This window comes from Grus americana, chromosome 13 (genome assembly GCF_028858705.1).
Source record: "Grus americana isolate bGruAme1 chromosome 13, bGruAme1.mat, whole genome shotgun sequence".
NCBI lineage: Eukaryota > Metazoa > Chordata > Aves > Gruiformes > Gruidae > Grus > Grus americana.
In genome coordinates, this window is record NC_072864.1 from 22,138,478 (window position 1) to 22,161,010 (window position 22,533).

Sequence of the window (22,533 nt, forward strand, 5' to 3'; positions counted from 1 at the left end):
CAGGACCACGGAGCCGCTCTGTGGGTCCCACCGCCTCAGCGCTATCTCGGTGCCGGTCCCTCCAGTTTCCAGGACAACACTGTCCCAATTAAGCTCATTAGGAGGAGCTGTAATCCCCGGCAGCCCAGCTGACCTGCGGGGCCTGGGCAGATTACCCTCTGCAGGGCTCTTTAATCTGCTCCCCACCGAGCGAGCAAGGCCCACGGCACCGGTGCTTGCACCCACCACCCCTACAAGGGGGGTCCCCACGCGTGGGGCAGGTCACAGCTCCCACGGGGCGAGCGTGGCCCTGCCCAGCCCATCCTTCGCCAGCCCACGTTGCCATTTGGGGCCATGGGGGGCTCTATGAGGGAGAAGGCTGCTGGGGGTGTCAGAAGGAAGAAGGATGTTTGGGGTGCTGCAGGGGGGGCCCAATGCCCCAGCACAGCTCCCCAGGAGAGGCAGAGCGATCCCCAGCCACTCACCCAGACCCCTCGCAGGCTCCAGCAGCCACCTGCACCGCGCTGGGTCGTGCTCCAGGGCACCCGGGGCTGCTGCAGTGGCGCAGGGAGCAGTGCCGTGAGCGCTGCCCTCATCCCTGCCCAGGGACCCGGCTCTCCCCCAGACACCCCAGCGATGCACCGTACCACGAGGGCAGCTCGCCGGCAGGACGCGTGCAGACCCGAGTCGGCAGCAAGGGACGGCGCAGCCCCGGCACTTGCTGCCCGCTGCTCAGCGCCCGGCCCCGGGCACCGCCAGGTCCTGCCAGCGCCAGCCTGTCTGCCGCAGCACCCTGCGTCCCCAGGCCTGGCACCCTGCAGCCCAGCTCCTGTGCCAGGACCCCAAACCCCCTTCGAGGAGGGGGACACCGTGCCCCCGCTCTGCAGGAGCGATGCCCCGGGAGCCCCAAGGATGCTCAAGCCCGGCAGATGCGGGCAGCCAGCCGGGTGCCGGAGGGCAGCGTGCCTGCGCCAGGCAGGGCAGGCAGGGTGTGGGGTCTCTGCTCCTGGCACGCTTGGCTCACGGCGGAGGAAAAAACCCCGGCGTGGTGCATTCCTGACATTACCGAGATAAGAGGTACCTGGTACCACGGCGGCACAGCCAGCCCCGGCGGGGAGCAGAGCCCAGGGCACGCTTGGAAGAGGCAGCCGGCTGCCGCATCTCGCCGAGGCCGGTGAGCCCCGCACCAGGCTTACCGGGAGGCCGGCGCCGGGCAGAGCACCGGCACACTCGTGTCCCTGCCCCGGCCTGAGCCCCAAGCACGTCCCTCCCTCTCCTGAGAAGGAACCGCAGAGGTCCTGCCCCAAAGGTCCTGCCCCGAAGGTCCAGTACCTGCCAGCCCCCCGCCCTTAATTAGGGCTTCGGTGCTAACGAAGCCGCCTCCCGACCAAGCTTTTCACCTTGCCGTGCCCACGCCGCAGACCGCCTGCAGCTCTCCCGGCGTAGGAAACGCAATCCTGGGAGTCCGTCCGTCTGTCTGTCCTTGACCCGCGCTTGCCCGTGGGCAGCGGCCGAGAGGGCAGAGCAGCCAGGTGGGAGCGAGCCGGGCGGGCGGCACGGCGGGGGGGGTGCCGGAGCCCACCCCGGGGCTCTCACACCCGGCCGCCGGCTCCTCTCTCGACGCCTGGTGCTCTGGAGATGATTGGGATCCCAAGAATGCTGGTCTGAGCGGCGGAGGGGGCAGTCCGACCGGCTGGGTTGGTCCCAGCTGGTTTCTGTTTCCGACACTCAGACACCAGCCTCAGGTCGCTCCGGCGAGTTTATCAACACTGCCCTGGTCGGAGACGCCCCAAACTGGCTCCCCCCAAATCCCCGGCCCCGCAGCCCTGGGGGTGCTCTGACCAGCATCTCCAGTAACGTCACTCACCGGAGCCCGGCAACGCCCGGGGTGGCCGACCCAGCACCCCTGACCCCGGGGAGCAGCACCCACGAGCAGCCAGCAGCACCCCAAGGGGCTTCCCCAGGAGGGGCCGGCAGGGCTGGGCGGCGGTCCCCAGGCTGGTGGCACTGCGGCCACCTCTCCGGGCACAGCGGGGTACCGGCATCCCCCGACGAGGGCACGGCGCGGTGGTCACGGGCCGGTCCATCCTGCCCGCGGCATCCGTGACAAGCGGGGGGTCCCGCCACCCCACGCCAGCGGCACGACCCCCGCGCCCCGGCACCCTCGGGCGCACGGCGGGGACGACCTCGGGAGCCTGTGAACTCAGCCCGTCGGCACGGCTCCCTCCGGCCCAGCCACCGCATCCTTGTTTGCACAGCTGCGTCCCCGCTGCCCTAACCCGGGCGCGTACCCCAGCCCCCCCCGGCCCCTTCCGGCCCCGGCACGGCCCTTGGCCGGCTCCCGGCGTGGGCTGGAGCAGCTCTTCCCTCCCACCGCCCCTCGTCCCTCCCCGGCACAGAGGACGGGAGCATCCGGGGACCGACGCCATGCCGTCTTGGTCACAGGGAGCCTGGGATGCCTCTTCCCTGACCTCCTCCACGCCCTGCCTCTCCTCCAGGCAGGCAGGACCCCCCCCTTGCCTGCCCCCCGTGCCGGGCGAGGAGGGGGATTGGGATTTTTTGGGAGTCGGATGAGTTAGTGAACGGCATCCCAGGTCGCAGCCCATGGCAGAGCAGGGGACGGAGGTCCGGGTGCTGCGGGCTGGATGGGCGCTGGGTGCTCTCGGCCCCGCAGCGGTGGGGACGCGGTGGCGGTATCTGCCCTCGCAGCGGCGGGAGGCCGGCTGGCTCCTTGTGCCGAGTGGGAGGGCGGCAGGAAAGGGAAGGAGCTGCGAATGGGAAGAATTGGAGGAAGCGCTTATTTACCCCGCGGAGTATCCCCGAGGAAGGGCAGGGCAGGGCACGGCACAGGCAGACACTCACGGCCGGCTGCCCCGGGGCGGGGGGCTCGCAGCGTCCCACCCCACCACCCATCCCATGGGCTCCCAGTTTGCAGCCAGAAGGGGATGCAAGCCCCAAACTGGGACCCAGGGAGGTGGGCACCCCTGGGGCCGGGGGGTTCCCCAGTGCCTGGCCGAGCTCAAGCCCAACCTGTTTTCTAGGAGGGCTCCCAAGAACCAGCCCAGGACCACCATGGTCCTAATGAAGTGGGTGCCCACCACCACGGGCACAGACTGAGCACCCAGCCAGGATGCCCATGGCTTGGGAGGCCCAGGGGCCATAGCCCACCTCCATGCCCTGCTAGGTGGGACTGCAGCCCTGCCTGGGGCACCAGACCCTGGCCATGGGTGGGCTGTGACACCCCTCAGAGGTGCTGAGATCCTCTGGAAGGATCCTCCTGGCCTTGGCATAACCCTGCAAAGGTGCCACATGCCTGCTGCGGTCCCTGCCTGCTCATCTCCAGGGTGCTCTGCTGGGTACCAGTTGTGTCCCCCCAAAATCCTGCCCGCTCAACTTGGTCCCTGTGTGCGAGAGCAGCCCCAAGACCCCCCGTTCTGCCCAGGTCCCTTGGGGCCGCGGTGCCAGGGATGCTCGACACGGACCCGGGCTCTGTTTGTCCTCATTAACACGGCCGCAGACGAGATGTGGCGGGTACAAGGGGGAGAAAACCAATTTGCCAAGGAAAGCCACGCCGCCGTGGGATCCGGGGCGCATCGCCCGGGAGCAGCGGGCAGCTATGGCCCCTCTCCTGCCTTGAGATGCAGAGCCTGGGTCTCGGCGTGGGCAATGGCAAGGCTGGGCAGCTGGCGGGTCCTATCCTGCCACGGACACCCCCTCCCGACACCCCATCGCTGCACGCCGTGGCGACAACCGCGTCCCTTGCAGGTGGCGGGTACCCATGTCCCTGGTGCCCCTGGCAGGGAGAGCCCTCCTCCCGGGGAAGCCACTCGCCCAAAAAAGCCCCCATGAACCCGGTCACATCACCCCGGGAGCCTCAAACAGCCAGGGGGGTGCCCAAATTAACGGTGTTTGCTGGGGATTCCTGGTGCCGCCCGCGCTCGGTACCTTTCGGTTTGCCGTTCATGGCAGGCTGCGGCGGCACGTCCCCCTCGGGTTGGGGTCAGCGTCCCGGGCGGCGCGGGCAGCTGTTGCTCTCTCATGCCGTCCGTCCGTCCGTCCGTCTGTCCGCCCGTGTGCAGGGGCCGGGGCGGGAGGGCTCCCCCCAGGCAGCAGTCTCCTCCCATGCTTCCCCTGCCCAAGGGCTGACATCACTGCCCAGCGCCGCAGCCCCGGCCGTGACTCAAGGGCTGGGGACGGCAGGCCGGGAGGACAGAAGGACAGAAGGACAGAAGGACAGAAGGAAGGAGGGGACCCCACCAGCACCGGCTGCCTCCGGGAGCAGTGACGGCACGGCTCGGTCCCCATCCTTCCCTCCTCACCGCCCCCATGGGGAAACTGAGGCACGGGGGAGGGGACCACGCAGCAGGACAGCGCGGTGCAAACTCCGCACCCCCCAGCCCCTCTCTGGGTTGCTTTAAAGCCGCAGCCTGTGCCGGGCAGCGCAGCATTCCCTGCCGGCTCCGCCGCGGGCAGGCACAAAGCTGTGGGCAGAAACGGGCAGCAGACGCTCACGCCGCTGCGGGGAGCAGTCCTGGCAGCCCTGCTGCTTGCTTCTGCATTGCTTTGTTTTTAAAATATATATATATATATATACACAAAAAACCCCAGTGCGGCTTTGCTGTGGGCTTCCCACGGCGTGCATCCCCGTGGCTTGCCCCTGGGCACCCTGCAACACCCAGGAGCCACCGGGAGAAGGGTTTCCTTGCTCAAATGTTCCCAGTTTGTGTCGTCTGGGTCTCTAACGCCTCGGAGGGGCTGGCTTCAGCCAGGGCTTCCTCACAGGGCTCTCCGAAGATGCGGGGTGCCATCCCCACGGGGGAATCAGGGGTGCCAGACCCACCTGCCCCCCATGCCAACCCCAGCAGCCGGCGGCACCTCCCAGCCCCACAACTCCCTGGCAGAAAGCACGGGGATGTCCCGAACAACCAGGGGACTCCGTGGCACAGATGTGACCCCCCCCTCCAGCGCTGTAGGTCCCTGCACAGGTCTTGGTCCTGGGGTATCCAGGCTCAGCACCCCACCCCACAGCTCCAAGAGAGGAGGCTGGAGCAGCCGGTCCCATCCAGGCTGGGACCAGCTGCCATCACCACGTCACCCGGGCAGGAAGAGACACCTCCCTCCCAGGCTCCTTTCCTGTTTGCTGCTGCTTTTAGAGCGAGGTCAGGCCAGGCTCGGGAGAAAAAGCACTGGGGCAGAGTCCTGGGGGGGTGCTCGCAGAGATGGGGTGCTCCCCGACACAGTTAACCCCCTCCCCTGAGGGTGAGCCAGTTGTGGGGCTGCTTCCCCCTTGCTGGTCCCTGTGCAGGACATGGCCAGCGCACCGCAGGGGAGGAGAAGCGTCTGGGGGTCCCTCGTAGGGCGGCGTGGTTCCCCCCGCCATGGACACCCACGCACGTGGCTATGGAGCCAGCCACAGCCAGGCTTGGTGAGATGGGGACCCATCTCCGCCCCCAGCCTTCAAGAACTTGCACGGAGACCATGTCTCCTACCTCGCCTGGACAGGATACGTCCCCCCAGCTCTCCCTACCGACGGGCAGAGCCCCGATCTGGCGGCTGCCGTGGGCAGGGGGCCACAAACCGGCTTTTCACCCCTTGATGCTTCTCCCCAGGGGAGAGCATCGCTCCCGGCACCGCCCTGGGACCGACCAGCCTTCTGCAAAGCCTCCGCCGTGCTGGCAGCCATGCCGAGCTGGTGCCCGGCACACGGCCAGGCAACGCGCCCGCAGCGACGGCCCATGCCAGCTCGTTTGTTCTCATTAAAGGTTAACAAGAAAGCCATGCTAAAGCTGCCGGGAGCTGCGGGAGAGGCGTTCCCCGGTGCCACGCAGAGTGAAGGGATGTCCAAGCTTTCCTGCCGGAGGGGTGACAGCCAGGCCGTGCCGCTTGCGGGAACTCTGCCTCTCCGTAGCCCTGCCTGCGGCCCCGGGAAGGGCAGCCGATGTGCAGGCAGCGCAGGCAAGCTGCGTGGCACAGCACCATCCCGGGCATCACCCGTGGGGAGACCGGCCGGGAGCGGGCAGGAGGTGGGGTCGTGCATTGCAACGGTGGCAGAGGATGCTGGAGGAGGACACGCGGCATCAGACGTCTCCTCCGAGCACCTCGTGGCACCCTGCACGGCGCTCGGCAGGGCTTGCCAGCTCAGGGACACCTTGCCAAGGGAGGGCAGGGGAAGGGCATGAGCTGCGCCAACGCTGCCAGGGGCTGGGCGCTAATCGAGTTAAATGAATCTCTGTCCCTGGCCCGGCTGGGGACAGGGAGCGGGTGCAGGGAAGGCGACAGCCCCACAGCCGCTGGTCACCTCCCCCAGCTCAGGGGACTTCCCTGGGTGTTCACCACCCCAGCTCCGTGCGAACGGGCAGGGCAGCTGCCTCCACCCCTCCTACATAGCAGGGACATGGGCATAACACCCCATCTGCACCCTTTTTGGGGGTGTCCCTGTCATGCCCTCCTCTCTCACCAGGCCTGGGGAGCTGCCCTGAGCATCCCCACCCCAACCGCAACAGCTGAACATGCAAACAAACCCCTCCACGGGCAGCCGTGCTCAGACACGCCTGTACGGCCACGGCCAGTCCGTGCACAGGCAGCAGCAAACTCCAGACACCCCAGGAGGACGTTCCCATTTCCCTGCCCTCGGTGGGATACAGGACTGGCATCCCAGAGACCCCGCGTCCTGCCAACGCTGAGTCCTGGGGAGGTTCTCCGGCTGCTCCCCGCTGGCCCCGGGACCACCAGCACCGATGCTGTGCCCACCCAGCCCCTGGAGAAGCCATCAGTCCCAGGAGCACCAGCACCAAAGGCCAAGGTGATGAAGAAGCTATTTCAGGCTGTTCCCGGACAAGCATTCCCCGGACACGGACACCCCTGCGCGGCTGGGAAACATCACCGCAGCTGGAAGCACGGCATGAAAGGGCACAGGCCAGCCTCAGCAGGCAGAAGTCACCGCTGGCCAAAAGAAGCCGGGGAGACGAGTGCCAGCACGTAGGCACCAGCCTGGTGAGGGGCCAAAGAGCTCCTGGCCACGGGGGAGACCTCGGAGGGGGCAGGAGGTGACCATTCTGGCAAGAAGACCCACCGTCACGGTTTGAAGGAGAACCACGGTGAGTGACCAAGTGACTTGTGGCCAGGCAAGACGCAGTCCTGGCCTGGAGAAGCCCAGTCCTGGAGATGGTCACCCGCACCACGCTGCTACAGCCGACCCCCCTCTGACTTTATTTTTTGCAGAAACGGGCGAAGCCAGCTCCAAAAAATCCTGGCAGCCCAACGCCGCAGATCATACGCGGAGTTTTTTCTGCAGGGTTGGTGCCCTGAGGGCTGGAGAACGACCGGACCTTGTGCCAAGACAGGCTCTACCCGCAGCCAGGCTGGCACCAACACCGCCGGCAGCATCCCTTGCCGGAGGGGCCGGGCACCCCGCATCCGGGCACCGGGGCCGCGGCAGACTCAATCCCTCCCCCCTCGCTTCCTCGCATCGTCCCCACACGGCAGCAGAAATAGAAGCGATATAAATGGCAGCCCTATAAATAACCCCAAAGCACGAGGCGGGGAGCTCGTCCCAGCCCGGCCATGGGCTCAACCCACTCAAAGCCAGGGCTTGGTCTGCCTTCGCCGTCCCCTGGGGACCCCCAAGTGCCAGCTCCCTGCCCACGACGGGTCTCCCAGGTCCCGTCCTTTAAGTCAGAGCCATCATCGCAGGAGCTCCGAGTCACCCGCTGAGCCTCGGCCACTGCTGCAGGCTGGAGCCCAGCACGACGGCATCCCCAGGGACGTCCCCGTGCCCCTGCCCAGCTCCTCTGGGGGTAGCGGCAGGCACCAGACGATGCCCACCGCGGGCACCCCGCAGCAACCCGGGCTGCAAATTCCTGGGCAAAGCAGGAGTGCTGGCCAGGAGCCTCAAGCAGGGTTTGGGAAGAGATGCCCCCTTGCCCCCCCGCATTGTCCCTGTCGCAGATCAACAGTTAAACCCCCGGTTACACCCCAACACCCACCTCATCAGCTGCCCGTCCCGGCAACCCCCACCCCTGCCCTGCCCATCGCTGCCCACATTCCCACGCTCAACCCCATCGCGTCACGTCCTCCACGGGGGCTCGGCCGCCACCACGCCAGCTCGCACCATGGCACCTCTCCGCCCGGGGGGGCCGCGGCGACGCATCGGGGACCTCCACCAGCCGAGAGCAGGCAACGCTGCCGCCGGCAAGCCCTGCGCTGCCTGATTTTGCGTGGCGTCATAGCCTCACGCCCCAGCCCTGCCTGGGGGGGACGCAGCAAGCCACCGGCCAGGAGATAGGTCCTCGGCCAACACGGGGTTTATAGGAAGGCCAGGACTTCCCGGTGGCCTCGGCAGCCTCCTCTGGGAATCTGGCAAGGGTAAAACCCGCCGAGGCCGTTTGCAAGCCCCGGGACGGCCGGGCGTGCGGCAGGGAGAGAGTTAACGGTGCGAGGCCTTCCCGAGCACTTCTTGGCAGGCTGGGGAGGGCTGGGAGATAGGAGGACCCGGCCAGCAACAAAGCGAGATCTGTCTCATTAATTCCTCCGAGCATTCCTCCCTCGGTCACCCAGGAGGAGGAGGCAGCACCCAGCTGACACGGAGCACCCAGGTCCCTCGGGGTGCCGCCGGGGTGCAGGGCTGTGAGGTGGGGGCAGACGGGTGCAGCCGCTCGGCCGGGGCCGCTGGCTCTGGCGTCCCGCAGGGCCCTACGCGGGCACGGGCAGCTCCCCCCTGCCTGCCGCCCCCCTGCCCACCCGGCCCGGGGCACACGGCGGGACACGGGCGGGACACGGGCGGGACAGGGCTCACGCCAGCGGCCCCTCCGCTCAGTGAAACGAGCGGCGCCAGCCCAGACCCGGGAGCGAAGCAGCGGCCGGAGGAGCCCACGGAGCCCGGACAGGGGCTGGGACACGCACACGGACACGCACGGACACGCACACGGACACACCCCACGGGTGACACTGGTGGTGTGGGGGGGTGCTCGCCCCGATCCCCGCAGTCGGGCGGTTCCTGTCCGGCCGCGGTCCCGGCCGTGGCGCAGGGTGATGGGGCGGAGGAGCGGAGCCCCCCGGCCCCCCCCCCGGCCCCAAGCCGCCCCCCCCCCCCCGCGCGGTTTCGGGTGCCCACCCGTGGCCGAGCGACACCCGGGGCGGCTGCAGGGGCGGCGACGTGTGTCCCCCCCGTCCCCCCCCGGGTGTCCCTGCTAAAGCCACCAGCCCCGCTCCCCCTTCACCCCCCCCGTGCCCGGGGTGCGGAGGTGCCGGTGCCACTCACATGTCCCGGGAGAGGCGGGGGGCGAGAGCGGGCCCGGCCGGGTGCATCCCCTTTGTTCCTCCGCTCCCATGGACCGGGAGCAAGCGGGGAGTTCGTGCGGGCTCTCGGCAGCGCCCACCCCGGCTCTCTCCATGGAAACGCGGGAGCCATGTGATATCGGCAGGAAACCACGGGCAGAGCCAGCGCCAATGGCGGCCGCCCGTCCGGGAGCGCCTCCCTCCCCGAGGAGACCCGCCGCCGCCATCGCCTCCTCGGCCGTGCGGGGGTCCCGTCCCCACCGGTCCCAACCCGCTGGTGCATTGACATCCCCCCCACCCCCCACCTCACACCTCCCCCCCCCGGGAGTCCGCCGACCCCACCGAGAGCTGGAGCGGGGTGCCGGGGCCCCGTTCCCAGCCCTGCCCGCGCAGGCAGCCAGCGCTTGCACCGGGGGAGGCTTGCTCAGGCCCTGGCCCTGCCAGGAAGGCAATGGCTGGAGAACCCCCCCGGCCCCCCCGAGGGCCACCACAGCCTCCCAGGCCTCAGCTTGCCCTGAAAGGCCCCGAGCGTGTCGCAGAGCCCGGTGATGGCGGGGACAGCATCTCTGGGCAGAGAAGTGACGTGACCAAGGCTATGCAGTCGGTCGGTGGCAGAGGCAGAACCAGCAGCCAAGCATCCTTGCTCGCAGCTCTGCAGTATCCAGCGCCTCACGCTGCCTTCCCCCCCACCTCTGGACCCCGACTGTGAAAAGCAAGAGCTGTGCTCGGACCTCTGCCGAATGGCCAGTCCACCCAGGGAGAACAAAGCATAGGCACCGACCCGCATTCCCCATCCCCACCAGCCTCCACGGGGAAGGAGCACTCCCAGCGTCCCCAGCTACGGGACAGGCAGCCCTGGTACGAATGCAGGCTGCCACCCCGACGGATGCTGCGGTTACACGGTGCTGGCTTCCTCATGGAGCATCACGGCTGCCCTGGATCGGACCCTGCCAGTCCAGCTCCTAAACCCTGACATCTCTGAGCATCACTGGAGCTCTGGGTGGAGAGGAGGGAGGAAGCCACCCTTCCCCAGCACTGTGCCTGCTGGGGGGGTGCACCCTGCTCCTCTCCTTTCTCCCAAGCCCATCTTTCTCCTACCTGTCCTAGATCATATTGAATCGACCCAGTTTTAAATGGGACTGATGCCTTTGCAGCCCCGATGAGACATCCTCGATGCAAGGACGAGACCACGCAGCGCTCCAGCCAGCCCTGCAATGCAAAAGCGCTAATTAGACCATCGCCACGTCTCGGAGCTCAGTGGAGTAGGGCAACATCGGCGACAAGGAAAGCGCTGCTCTCCTGGGGCCACACCGAGGAACAGAGCACTGCTGCCAAGGCGACCGCAGCTCCCAGCCCTTCCCTGGCCTGGTTACATGCAAGGAGAAGCGATGCAAAGATGGGAGAGAGGACAGCAGGTCGCGCGGCTACCAAGGAAATGCCAAACCAGAGGGCCAACGTGGACAGGCAGAGAGGATGTATGGATCCATCAAGGCAGCTGGTTGAGCAATCAACCCAGGCCCCAGCACCACATGGTCCCTGTCCCATCAGGATGGCCACCACATGCCTGGCATGGTCAGCACCACCGTGCCATGCTGTCATCACTTGATCCAGCATCCCGCGTGGGGGTCTGGATCCCACCCACCCCCAAAAGCTCTCCAAGAGCAGCCAGGTCTTGCCACGTGGTCAGGGGGGTGAGGTTATCTTGGGAGGAGGCAGGAAACCTCTGCTAACGTGGCTCAGCAGGTCGTCTGGACATTCAAAGTGCAAGTAGAGGTGCTCTGCTGAGCTCTCGGGACTTGTCCCGTGCAGACACTCTGCCAAACATCCCTGCCAGAGCTCCCCCTGAAAAAATAGGAGGGGGGAAGCTGATCCCATGCAGCCCCCAAAGGAAGCTCTTGGTGCACTGAGTCGCTTGGGTCACCCTCACCAAGTCCTTCCAGCAATACCAACTCTGGGTCGGCACTTTGGCCCACCAGCACGCCATCTCTGCAGGCCCTCCGTCAACCTGCCAGACCTGCCACCACACCAGCAAGGTGGCCGTGGGGACTCGGTCTGCACCCACAACCGACATGGCGTGGCAAAGCGGGCACTTGGGAGCACCCACCCACCCTGCTCTGCGTGGGTCCGTCCCACCCTCCTCGTGCCCCCAGCCTGCAGGTGAGCGGCTCCCGGGCTGCCTGGTGCCCACCACAGCTTGCCTGGGCTCACCGACCCCAGCTGAAGACCACTGAGCTGGTCCTACCCGCTCCCTCACAGCAAGGTGGGTCCTCAGATACTGATCATTTAGGATAGGATAGGATAGGATAGGATAGGATAGGATAGGATAGGATAGGATAGGATATCTTCCGTTGGGAGGGACCTACAATAACCGTCTAGTCCAACTGCCTGACCACTTCAGGGCTGACCAAAAGTGAAAGCCCGTTGCTAAGGGCACGGTCCAAATGCCTCTTAAACACTGACAGGCTGGAGGCACCCACCACCTCTCCAGGAAGCCTGTTCCAGGATTTGACCACCCTCTCGGTAAAGATTTAGGGTGCCTGGAGGTGGACTGACCCACACCACCACATTTCGCTTACCTACACGCCGCCATGGCGAGGTAAAACACCATTGCCTGACCGTTGCCGGGCTGGGGAGCGGCTGTATCACTCTGCAGACCTCAGGAGAGGGGACCGCACCGAGGCCGGGGCCAAGAGGGCTGCCTGCGGCCCTGCTCCCCTCAGCCGCACGCCCGCCTGCCCTGCCAGACCGCGTACGGTGAGCTAAACGCTTCCCCTGCCAAGGCTCCGGCTGGCGCACCGCACGGGCGATTCTAGGTCACCGGGAGTTTGTCGGCACAGACCAGTTTTGCAAACAAAAGCGAGGGCAGGCTCAGCGCCCGAGTCCCCGCAGCACCCCCGGCCCGCCTTGCTCCCCAAAGCCCCCCTCCCGGTTTTAAGGAGGCACGATGCCCACCGGCAGGCAGGGGTTAACCTTCCCAGCACCCATACGGATGCTCCTGGACCACAGAGGGGGGGTCCCCACGGTCCCTGCGGAGCTGGGAAGCCGGGTGCCGGTGCAGGCAGGAGTCCCTGAGCGCAAGGGCACCCTGTCTGAGCACCGGCCGGCATCACCCAGCGCCCTCCAGCACAGCATTGCACCTTGCCGGAGCCCGGTGAGCCGGGACCACCCTAAGTACGTTCCCCCCTCCCTGGCAGCTTCAGCAACCGGCTGGGCCAGCTGCCTACGTCTGCCTGCTGCCGTGCGGAGAAAGGGCAGAGTCATCGGCGGACCCCTGCGCCGCGGGTCCCTGCCCAAATTGCTCTTCTCGCTGCAGGCTGGGCCTGGAGCCACGTCTTCCTCTCTCCCCTCTCTCCGGAGGGCAGGAGGCCAGCTCTTGGCTCCAGGCCTGCCTCCCTCCACGGCTGCCCTGGAGCTGCTGCGTGCTCAGCATTCCTGCTCAGCGTTGGAGCAAGGCAACGTGCGCAGTCCAGAGCTTCAAGCCTCCCAAACCTCGCGCCGGGACAGCCACGCACGCTGAGCACGCTCGGAGCTCAGCCATCAACCCCAAGAGCAGCCGAGGTGCCTCGGCTCGGCAGAGCCTGCCGCCGTCCCTGCCGCAGGCTCGGAGCTGAGCATCCCGGCATCCTGGCGCTGGGCTCCTCATCCCTCCGGGTGCGTGGTTTTGGGGAACGCAAGCTGGGAAAAAGCTAAGGGAGCCAGGGCGGCGCTGGTGCGGCGTGAGCAGTGTGAGCTGCTGCTCCAGCTGACTCACCGGAGCCTTGGCTGCGCTCGGGAACTGGCCGGCAGCGGGGAAAGTCTGTGCCAGCAGGTCCTCTGAGTTCTGCTGGAAACCCTTCCCCGGCACGCTCGGGGCCAGCTCGCAGCAGCAGCAGTCTGGGGCGCAGCCCTGACCCGGCCCGGCCCTCTCTGTGGGGCAGAGCCGCCTGGCCCAGCACTTTGCCTGCCCGTGGGGCCGGGAGAAAGGAGGCGAGAACATCCCTGGAGCGGCCACGAAGCTGCTCGGTGTTGGCCAGCACTGGGTGCCGGTCAGCTTGCCCGGACTCCCTGGCCGGCAAGTAGGCACCAAGCCAGGGCTTTGCAGCAAAGCCAGAACATCCAGATTGCGGCTGCATCAGCTTCAGCCCCAGCACGCTCCAAGGAGGGCAAAGAACTCCAGAAGGACACCATGGGCTAGTCCAGACTGTCCGGCCACCAGCCAGCTGTCCCCTCTCCCAACTCCCTTCTCCCGCCCGGGAGGTGGCAGGCAGCATGTCCAAGCCCTACCCCGGCTCAGCCTGGGGTGCTGAACGTCCCCTTGGGACCGCATCGCCTCCCGAAACCAGGCAGCCGTCCCCACCTCGGCACGGTACGAACCATTTCACGCACACCCCGGAGGAATCACTCCAAAAGTATTCATGATTCACAAGATTCCTGCAGCCCCTCGGGGACCGTCTGACACCGAGCAGGAAAGCTGAGGTCATGGACAAGCCCAGAAACCAGCCCGGCTCCGGCGGCGGGGAGGCTGGCACGGCCGGACCGCGGTGCAGCATCTGCTGCCCAGGGATTCGGCGTCACGCCGGGTAAAGCTCAGCCCACGGAGTCGGCTGCGGCAGGAATACCTTGCCCTGGAGCTGGCCCAAGCCAGGCACGCCGGTGCCATGGGGGATGCGGGAGGAAAAGGCAATTTGGAGCACGAGGAGTTGCTTTGGCAGGGCTGAATTTGCAAATTTGGCAGGGCTGCTTGCAAATGCATGCAAACGCGGTCCTCCCCGAGCACCCCACGCGTGCCCCGATCCGCTCCACAGTGCCACCGTGGTCCTGGGCACCGCCAAGGTGGGGTCCCTGTCCCCGTCCCCTCACGAGCAGCACCCGCTGCACCCAAAAGCACAGAGCGGCTCCATGCGGGGCAGCCAGCAGGCAGCCACGGTGGTGTCTGGGAGCGTGAAAGCGCTCCCTGCAGCAAGCACCGGCCTTCAGCAAACGATCCCTCCCCTCCAAGGAAAACAACAAAGAAACTGCTGGGATGGGGCTTAAGGAAACAAAACCGGCTGCGCGGGGTAAGCAAGGATAGGAAGTGGCTGTAATCATCTCCTGTCCCCGCTGGCCTGCAGCTCTCCCAGCCCGGATCCCGCAGCAGGGCACGTATAAACCTGGGGGGAAATCACGTGCTGGAGAGTGTGTGGGACAACCGGGAGGTTTCTGAGTGACCCCTGGTCCCAGGAAAGGGAACGGGCACCCGGTGACCCTCTGTGCACCCAAGCCTGGCGCTTCCATACTCGCTCCATCCCTGCGGAGGATGCAGGGAGACGTCCCGGCACCACAAGCTGCGCCCCGCTCCTGGAGCTGGCTCCGTGAGACGGCATCTCAGGAGCTTTGCCCTCATCCCATGCCTCTTCTGCCTGTCCTGCGCTGCTGCTCCAGACTGGTCCCCGCTGGGAAGGGTGTCCCTGGAGGAAAGCGGTGACAGCCAAACAGCCAGAGCAGGGGTAAAACCGGTTGTTAAAAGCCTCCGGTGGGGCAGGGGTAGCAGAGGGGGGGACGTGCCAATAGCACAGATCCCGCCCCATCCTCCCCACCCGGGCGATGCTCCCCGGACCCTTAGGACGGGGTGGGAGCGGACCGATCCTGGCTCTCCACACGCCAAGCCCTCTCACATGCCTCTAGCACACGTGTGGATGCCACCAGCGCCGGGCTGTGGCTCCAGCCGGTCTCTCCTGTATCTGTCACATGCCCCGGCGTGCCGGGGCCAGCTCTGTCGACATGTGCGAGTCCTCTATCCTCCTGCCGGGGATGAGTCAGGCTTCCCTCCGACACCCCGCCGGGGCGGCAGTGTCACCGGCTGGCGTTTGCCTCCCGAGCGGCACAAAGCAGGTGGACGCCAGGCTGGGGCATGGCTGGGAAGGGCTCGCGCAGCTCTCTGCTTTCCATCCCGCTCCAAGCCATCTGCAGCAGCGCGGAAGGCGCTGGAGGCTGGAGCTCGCTGCCAGGAAGCTCTCCTTGGCTCGGCTCCACCGGGCCGGCTTCCTTCCCCTCCACCCCACAGGCACGTCATGGCTCAGCGTGGCGGGGGGAGAGGGGGGTCAAGCCCTAAGCAAGCCCCCAGCCCCCTCCAGAGGGTCTAGCGTGGGGGGGATGGCCTGGGTGCTGCCGAGGAACCCCTGTGTTTGCAAAGTCTTGGGGTGCTGGGGTGTCTCCTGGGGTGCCAGCTCACAGGAGAGACGGGTCCCTGGATTTGGGACCACCGGGGACAGAGGCTGGGGCTGGAAGGAGAAGCCAGCCCTCTTTATAGCTGCGCATCGCCCAGAGATGCCGAGCTGGCGCTGGACTCGCGGGGTGGTGGGGTGGGCACCAACCGCCCGCTGCCACCCTGCCCCTGCGCAGCAGTTTCCCCCGTGGGAACCAGCGGTCTGACCCCTCGAGAGGGTCCCCAGCCGAGCCGCCCTGAGGGCAGCACCCCCGGCCCTTCCCGGGGAGGGGGGGGGGCACAGCAGACACCCCTGGCCACATCCAGCTCCCCCTGCCCTCCCATTGCTCCCAGCCCTTGCTTTCTGCTCCTTCTTCCCCACACATCCCAGAAGAGCTCTCCCTCTCCAGAGACGGGTCTCTTCCCTTTGCTTCCAACTTTTCCGGGGTGCGTAAAGAGCCTCGAGGCTCCTTTTCGGATCCCCCCACCCCCCCCGCATCTGCATCCCCCCTCGCTGCGCCCAGGGCTGGGAGCGGGTTGGCGCTGCGTGAGCACAATAACAAGCAGCGTGCTGGAGCCGTTGGGAAGGAGCGATGTTCCCGGATGGTATGCAGCCCTGACAGCACTGGCTCTGCTTTAAAGGGTAACTCTATCCTGTAATAACAAACAAGAGGAGCCAAGTTCCTCCCCAGCGTCACTTCCCTGGCTCCGAGGAGAGGGACACGGGGGAGAGAGCTCATTGAAATGAGCTTGGATCCTTGTTTTTGCTCTCACTGGGTCTCGGTCCACTCCCTAGAGCCGACAAGGGGGGAAGGATGCTCGGGGGGGGAGCAGGGCTGGGACCTGGGCGGGCATCCTGGCCGCGTCACTTTGCGTCCCTGGCGGAGGCTGCGACGCAAACCACGCGGCTGGAGAAGATGGGCTGGGTACCTGCTGGTCTGCGGGGACACCCCTGAAGCCCCTGCGCTGCTCCCCACCTTCGCACAGATGCATTTGGGTGCTGAGGTGCTGGGGACCGAGGGGACGACCCCTCTAGCGAGCCCTGTCCTGCCGGTGGGCAGCAGGAAGGCTGCCCCAGCCTGTGGCCTGCCCCGGGCGGCCTTACCCCCATTCCCCATCCCCGTGGCCCCCGTGCACGCTTACGGTGCCGGACAGGCACGCCGGCAGCTCAGCGCGGTGCCAGCTCCGGGTGAAGCCTCCCGGGAACTTGTTCTGCGAGAGCCGGCAATTCAGGCCCAGCCGGTGCCAGGGAACAGGCACGGAGAGGCTGACCTGCACCAGCCCCCGGCGGGACCCTTCGGAGCAGGACTGGGGCTCGCTCCGGCAGCGTCAGCCCTTTTGCCGGCACCACCGGGGACAAAGACACGGGCAGGAGCTGGGGGGGGGCGCAGAAGGACGAGCACCTTGCTGCAACCCACGCCTGCACGCCCCTGTGCTGAGTACAGGCGACAGCACGGCTCGCTCCGCTCCCAAACGGGGTGGGTTTTTTTTTTTTGGAAGATCCACATGCGCGGCCGTGCCAGCACCCCAGGGCGAACCGCCGGTTTATGCCGGGGGCGCACATGGGGCACGGCGGCGTGTGATGGGCACGTCAACGTACGCCGGGTATTTGCAGGAGACGTGGAGCATCTCTGCATCACCCCGGCGGGCTGGGTGACCTACCTCTGCTCCTGCATGGACAGGGGTGCTCAGGAAAGGTGTCCCGCAGTGGTCATCACCAGGGAGGACGCAGCCCCAGCCGGTGCTGACAGCACACTGAGGTCCTGTCCCTGCCAGACAAGAACGGGGGGACAATTTGGCAGAGTTCAGTTGCAGAAGAAGACGATGATCTGGAGAAGGTGGCCAAGATGCCCGTCTGATTTCCGCTTACCCAAGGAGCGGCAGGTAGCACCTCCGGGGACCCTGGGGTTCAATTAAACCCGGCTCATCACATGAAGCCGGTGAAGTGCTGCAATTTTCTTCCCCGAGATGGATTTCCTCCAAACGGTTTATTAGGTATTTGGGTTAAATCTGTGCAAAGCTGCCACCTCCATGGTGTCCCCCCAGCAGACCCAGGAGGGCTTCCAGAGGGAGCAGCAGGCAGGATCCGACCAGCTGAAAGGGGGAGGAGAGAGCAAGGAGGGGATCATCGGCACCTTCAGGACCTCCTCTCCACCCTGAGAGGTGACAGTGCCAGCGTCCGCCCTTTGCAAGAGTGACTGTGGGAGACCCATGGGAGACGACACGGCTCGGGGGAGACCTGCCGGGGGGTGCTGCCGGTCCCCAGGCGGGTAAAGCCTGCGGCAAGCTCCCAGCACCAAACCGTCCTCCCAGGGCGGCCGTGGAGCCTTCCTGGCTGAGCGGAGAGCGGCAGGCCAGGCAGCAACGGGTTAAAAGCTCGAGGTGGGACTTGGTGAGCTGCTTCCTCCCCGCTAACAATAACACAGCGGAGGGAGAAGGGATGCAAAGGGCTCTGCAGGGCCAGATAGCCATGGAGCAACCCCGGCCCCACCGCTGCGGCGGTGCCGGAGGAAGCCTCGGGACATTATCTGCGGGCCCCATTCGGCTTCCTTGGCAGCCCTTGTGCTGCAGGACCGGGACGTGCTTCCTCCTGAGCCGCGTTTCTCATGCGCCCAGGCTGGGTGCCGGTCCTTTGGTGGCAGCCCTGGGCCCCAGCACCCTCCCAGCACCACGTCCCCCAGAGAGCTGCAGGTGCCCGGATGATCCAGCCCTCCCAGCATCCGCCTACCCCATCGCTGGTGGCTCTGGGAGCAGCGACGCGGGGCTCTGAGCCACGGGACCGCAGTGCCCCCCGGCACGGAGATGTCCCCACCGTCACCATCCTGCTGCCTCGTCCCCCCATGCCACGGACAGTGCCCCCACCTTGGCAGAACAAAGAGCTGCTTTGGCTGGAAGAAGACTTTGGCCAAGGGGATCTCCAGGTCCTGGCTGAGGTCCCTGCAGTTCTGGCTGCCCTTTGCTCCTGGTCCTTCCCCGGTCAGCGAAGGTCTGCTGCTGTACCTGGAGCTGCTGCTGTGCCCAGAGCTGCTGCTGCTGGACCTGGACCCGTCGCAGCCAGCTGTCCTGGCCACACTGGCCGGTGTCCCAGCGCTTCCTCGCGCGCTGGCTGCTTGTGACCTGCCTCCTGCTCCACCTCCGCAGCCACATCTGTGTCACGGGAGCAGCCCTTTTCCGTTCCCAGTCTCCCCCTTTGACCCTCTCCTCCTGGAGCCGGGCTTTGCCTTTCACGGGGGCTCTGCCTGGTGCTGTTTGCCCCACCCAGGCATGGGAGGTTGCCTCTCAAAATGGGTCTTGCCCTGATCTGGCAAGTCCTGCCAGGACTCCCCGTGTCCTCCCCTCTCCTGTCCTGACCCACGGACCTGTGTGACCCCAGCTCCTGGTGCAAGAAGTCTTTGCCAGCGGCTACTGGTCTGAAAGAAGGCAGCTGGTGGAAGGCTCTGGAAAACATGGGCCTTTCCCACCACCGGAGTCGATCCCTGGAGCCTGGAGAGCTGCTGGGCTCCCCAGAGCAGACGTATGTTTGCCCCCAGATGCTACTGTGGCTCCCCAGGGGCTGTCTGAGCTGCTCTGGGTGACAACCTCCCCACCCACGGTCCCTGGAAGTCCCCAGCTGGGTTCCCGTGCCCTTGTGCAACCCCTGCCATGAAAGGTCCCCGAGGGCTTCTCCAGCTCTTCCCCCCGCAGCGGTGACCTGTTATGGGACAGGCAATGCGCTGATCCGGTTGGGACCTGTCCCACAGTTTCCAAATAGAGATGGACCAGCTGCTAAAAGCAGATTGGCTCTAAATCATCCTTGCTCTGTCCCATCTTGCCCACGGCTCCCAAGGAGCTGCTGGATGGCCAGGTGGAGGTGGCATTTCAAGTGTCTCCTGGGGCACTGTGCTACAGCCCCGTGAAAGGGTCCTGCACCCAGGGAGGAATAACCCCAGCACCAGGACAGGGCAGGGAGTGACCTGCTGGGAAGCAGCGCTGCAGAGAAGGACCTGGGAGTCCTGGTGGACAACAAGCTCTCCGTGACCAGCAGTGTGCCCTCGTGGCCAAGAAGGCCAATGGTGTCCTGGGGTGCATGGAGAAGAGCGTGGCCAGCAGGTCAAGGGAGGTTCTCCTCCTGCTCTGCCCTGGTGAGGCCACATCTGGAGTTGTGTGTCCAGTGCTGGGCTCCCCAGTTCAAGACAGACAGGGAACTACTGGAGACAGTCCAGCCGAGGGCTGTGAGGATGAGGAGGGGCCTGGAGCATCTCCGGTATGAGGAAAGGCTGAGAGAGCTGGGGCTGGTTAGCCTGGAGAAGAGAAGACTGAGAGGGGATCTCATCAACGCTTATAAATATCTGAGGGGTGGGTGTCTAGAGGAAGGGGCCAGACTCTTCTCAGTGGTGCCCAGAGACAGGACAAGGGGCAACGGGCACAAACTGGAACACGGGAAGTTCCATCTGAACATGAGGAAAAACTTCTTCCCTCTGCGGGTGACCGAGCCCTGGGACAGGCTGCCCAGAGAGGTTGTGGAGTCTCCTTCTCCGGAGAGATTCAAAACCTGCCTGGACACGATCCTGTGTGACCTGCTGTGGGTGATCCTGCTCTAGCAGGGGGTTGGACTACTTGATCTCCAGAGGTCCCTGCCAACCCCCCCAATCTATGAATCTGTGAAAGGACACAGGGCACGGTGCTCAGGGCTGCGTGTTCCCATCACGGTGGGCAGGGGGGGACACGCTGAGGTCTGACGCTGCCCAGAGCCGGGAGATAAGCCTGACACAAAGGGCAAAGCCAGCAAAAGGGAGCCAGCGAAAGGGAGCCAGCGAGGCAGGAAACATCAGGCAGGAGAGGAAACGGGGAGATAATCAGCTGCAGGAGCACAAACGCCCGGAACTTGTGCAAAGGAAAAGCGGACAGCATGTGGCAAGCATTTGAGCCAGGAGACCTGCCCATCTGGCCCCTCACTGAGGTTTCTTGAGGAACACGTGTCCTGGAGCACCTTAAGATGCTCAGGCATCCCTTGCCACGAAATTACCATGGCCGGCATGGTCCCTGGCAGCTCAGCTCCACACACGTCCGTGCTCCCTGGGATAAGCTTTGTCTTGGGGGGGAAGGATGGGCTCCTGGGGAGCAGCTGGCCTCGCTTGCGATGGGAAAGCACTCACCGAGGGCAATTCCCAGCTGCAGAGGTCCAGGCTGGGTCGCACTGCCCCAGTCTCCTGTTGGCTTGAAAAATGGGATCGACCGACCTGCTGCCACTTGGCTCTGCACGGCAATCCAGCTGCTGTCCCAGCGCCCGAAGGGAAGACCACTGTGCTGGGCTTCCTACAGCCTGATGCTCACGGTGCTTCAACGTCCAGCAGCCCCTCGAGGTTTGTTGGCATCCCTAACACCTGGGCACCTAGTAACGCCAGAGTGGAGTTCACCTCCGGAGCTTCCCGTTCCTCCTCCCATCACCTTTGGGCACACAGGGCCGCCCACGTCCGGGGTGACCTGCCCATGCCGTGATGTCCCAGTTCCCAGGGGCCTGGAGAGATGCTCACAGATTTATCAGCCTCCCCAGCTCAGCCAAAATCTGCTGCCACAGCAGGTGGGCAAGCGTCCTGTGCCACCAGTGCTGCAGTCTATCAGCCAAGCTGGTGGAGCTTCTCCCAGCTTTCAGCAGTCCCATTTCTCCCCACGTTCCCCGGGGAGCAGCTGCATCCATCTCATGGGCTGGCAGTGATGGGGGGTTATAAGCTGCCCGCAAGCGATGGTGGGATCCCTGGCGTAGCTCATCTCTGGGATCCAGTGCCTGGCATGGGGCAGAAGGGAGAGACATGGAGACAGATGGGGATGGAGCCAGCCCATGGTGGCTGGCCAGCCTGTGGCCGGTTTGTGTGGAGGAACTGGGACAGGAGAACCTCTGCCAAGGGGCAGAAACAGCGCTTGGTGGAGGGTTGTCCACATCTCTGAGCCAGTGCTGGGCTGAGCACAGCTATACAGCTGCAGGATCAGGCCCTTCCTTCACCCATGCTCCTGTCCCTCAGCCATTCCTCACCAGGGATTTCTCCCCTCCTGCTGCCACCGCAGCGCTGACAAATGCCCGGGGAGGTGCCCAGGCCAGCGCTGACTCCTCTGGCCACAGCTGTGAGCTGGGAAAGTCAAGAGCAAAGACAAGCAAGCATTTGGGTGGGAAATCAGGTGGCTGGGAAGAGCCTGGGTGGTTCAGAGCTTCCCCGAGGATGAAGCAGCCCGTGGCCAGGACAGCAGCGCTGCTCCCCATCCCCAGCGTGCCCAGGACGGAAGCGGGACCCAGGTGGCCCAGCTCCTGCGACTGCTCCAGAAAGGACCTGCCCCTCCGTTATGGAAAGTGCCTGCAGAGCAAGGGACCCCCTCTCCAGCTGGGGATGCTCCCAGCACCCCTCCACTTCACAGGGACGTCTTGCCTCTCCTCCTATCCCTGGCTGGCCACCTGAGCTGCCTGGGACCCCCAAGAAGGGGGTCCAAGGAGCCAGGGTCTGTCAGCGTTGCTACCTCCAGCCATGGGCGCCCTGTCCCCAAGCCCAGGCTGGCACCCATATGTTGCAGACACTCCCTGCTGTTCCCTTTCCCGGCCACCAAAATGCCACTGCCTTGGGAGGAACTGGAGCTGGCGAGGAAGAACAACTCACTGGTGCCCGTGACTCACGGGGCTGCGGGTGCCAGGGCTTGTCGGAGCCTGTCGGGGCACAGCTCACCTCGGCGGGGCAGAGACGTGGCCCCAGCCCCGTAGACTGCCTCGGTGCTCTGTCTGCCTGGGGTGAGGGTGAAGCCTGGGGAGGGGGGGATGCAGCATTTGCGCTCCTGGTTGGGAAATGAGGGGGGGGTCCTGCGCAGAACGGTGCATGGTCTCAAGGTCCGCAGCAAAGCTGGTGCTGCCAGACAAGCCCCCGCTCCAGGGGAGAGGTACGACCCCAGAAAAGGTCAGACCCAGAGGGACAGCGGTGCTTCAGCTGATCCTCCAGATGAGGAAGAGGAGGCAGTGGCCTCCGAGGGAAGGAGCGGTGGGTTTGCCTCTCCTGCAAGCCAGGTTGCTCTGCCCACCTGAGACTAGGCATGGTTTTGAAGGAGCCTCGGCTCCTTTTCCCCATATCCCCCCAAGAGGCTCTTTCCAGAAATGGCAG

General features: G+C 65.7%; 1 protein-coding gene across 8 annotated transcripts in view; it reads right to left on the reverse strand.

Annotated features, from left to right (window-relative positions):
* The window catches only part of RIPOR1 (RHO family interacting cell polarization regulator 1), a 32,297-nt gene extending 13,798 nt beyond the window's left edge, over window positions 1-18,499 (reverse strand). For 2 of the 8 annotated variants that reach the window (XM_054840221.1, XM_054840222.1), the window contains exon 1: window positions 9,239-9,371. In XM_054840221.1, coding sequence (XP_054696196.1) covers window positions 9,239-9,371 — 133 coding nt within the window. Of the gene's footprint in view, window positions 1-1,379; window positions 1,693-3,924; window positions 4,254-8,089; window positions 8,200-9,238; window positions 9,372-17,080; window positions 17,188-17,288; window positions 17,513-18,280 lie in introns of those variants that run through there. The other 6 variants (XM_054840226.1, XM_054840227.1, XM_054840223.1 and 3 more) reach the window with 6 other exon arrangements.
* Between the last annotated feature and the right edge of the window lie 4,034 nt (window positions 18,500-22,533).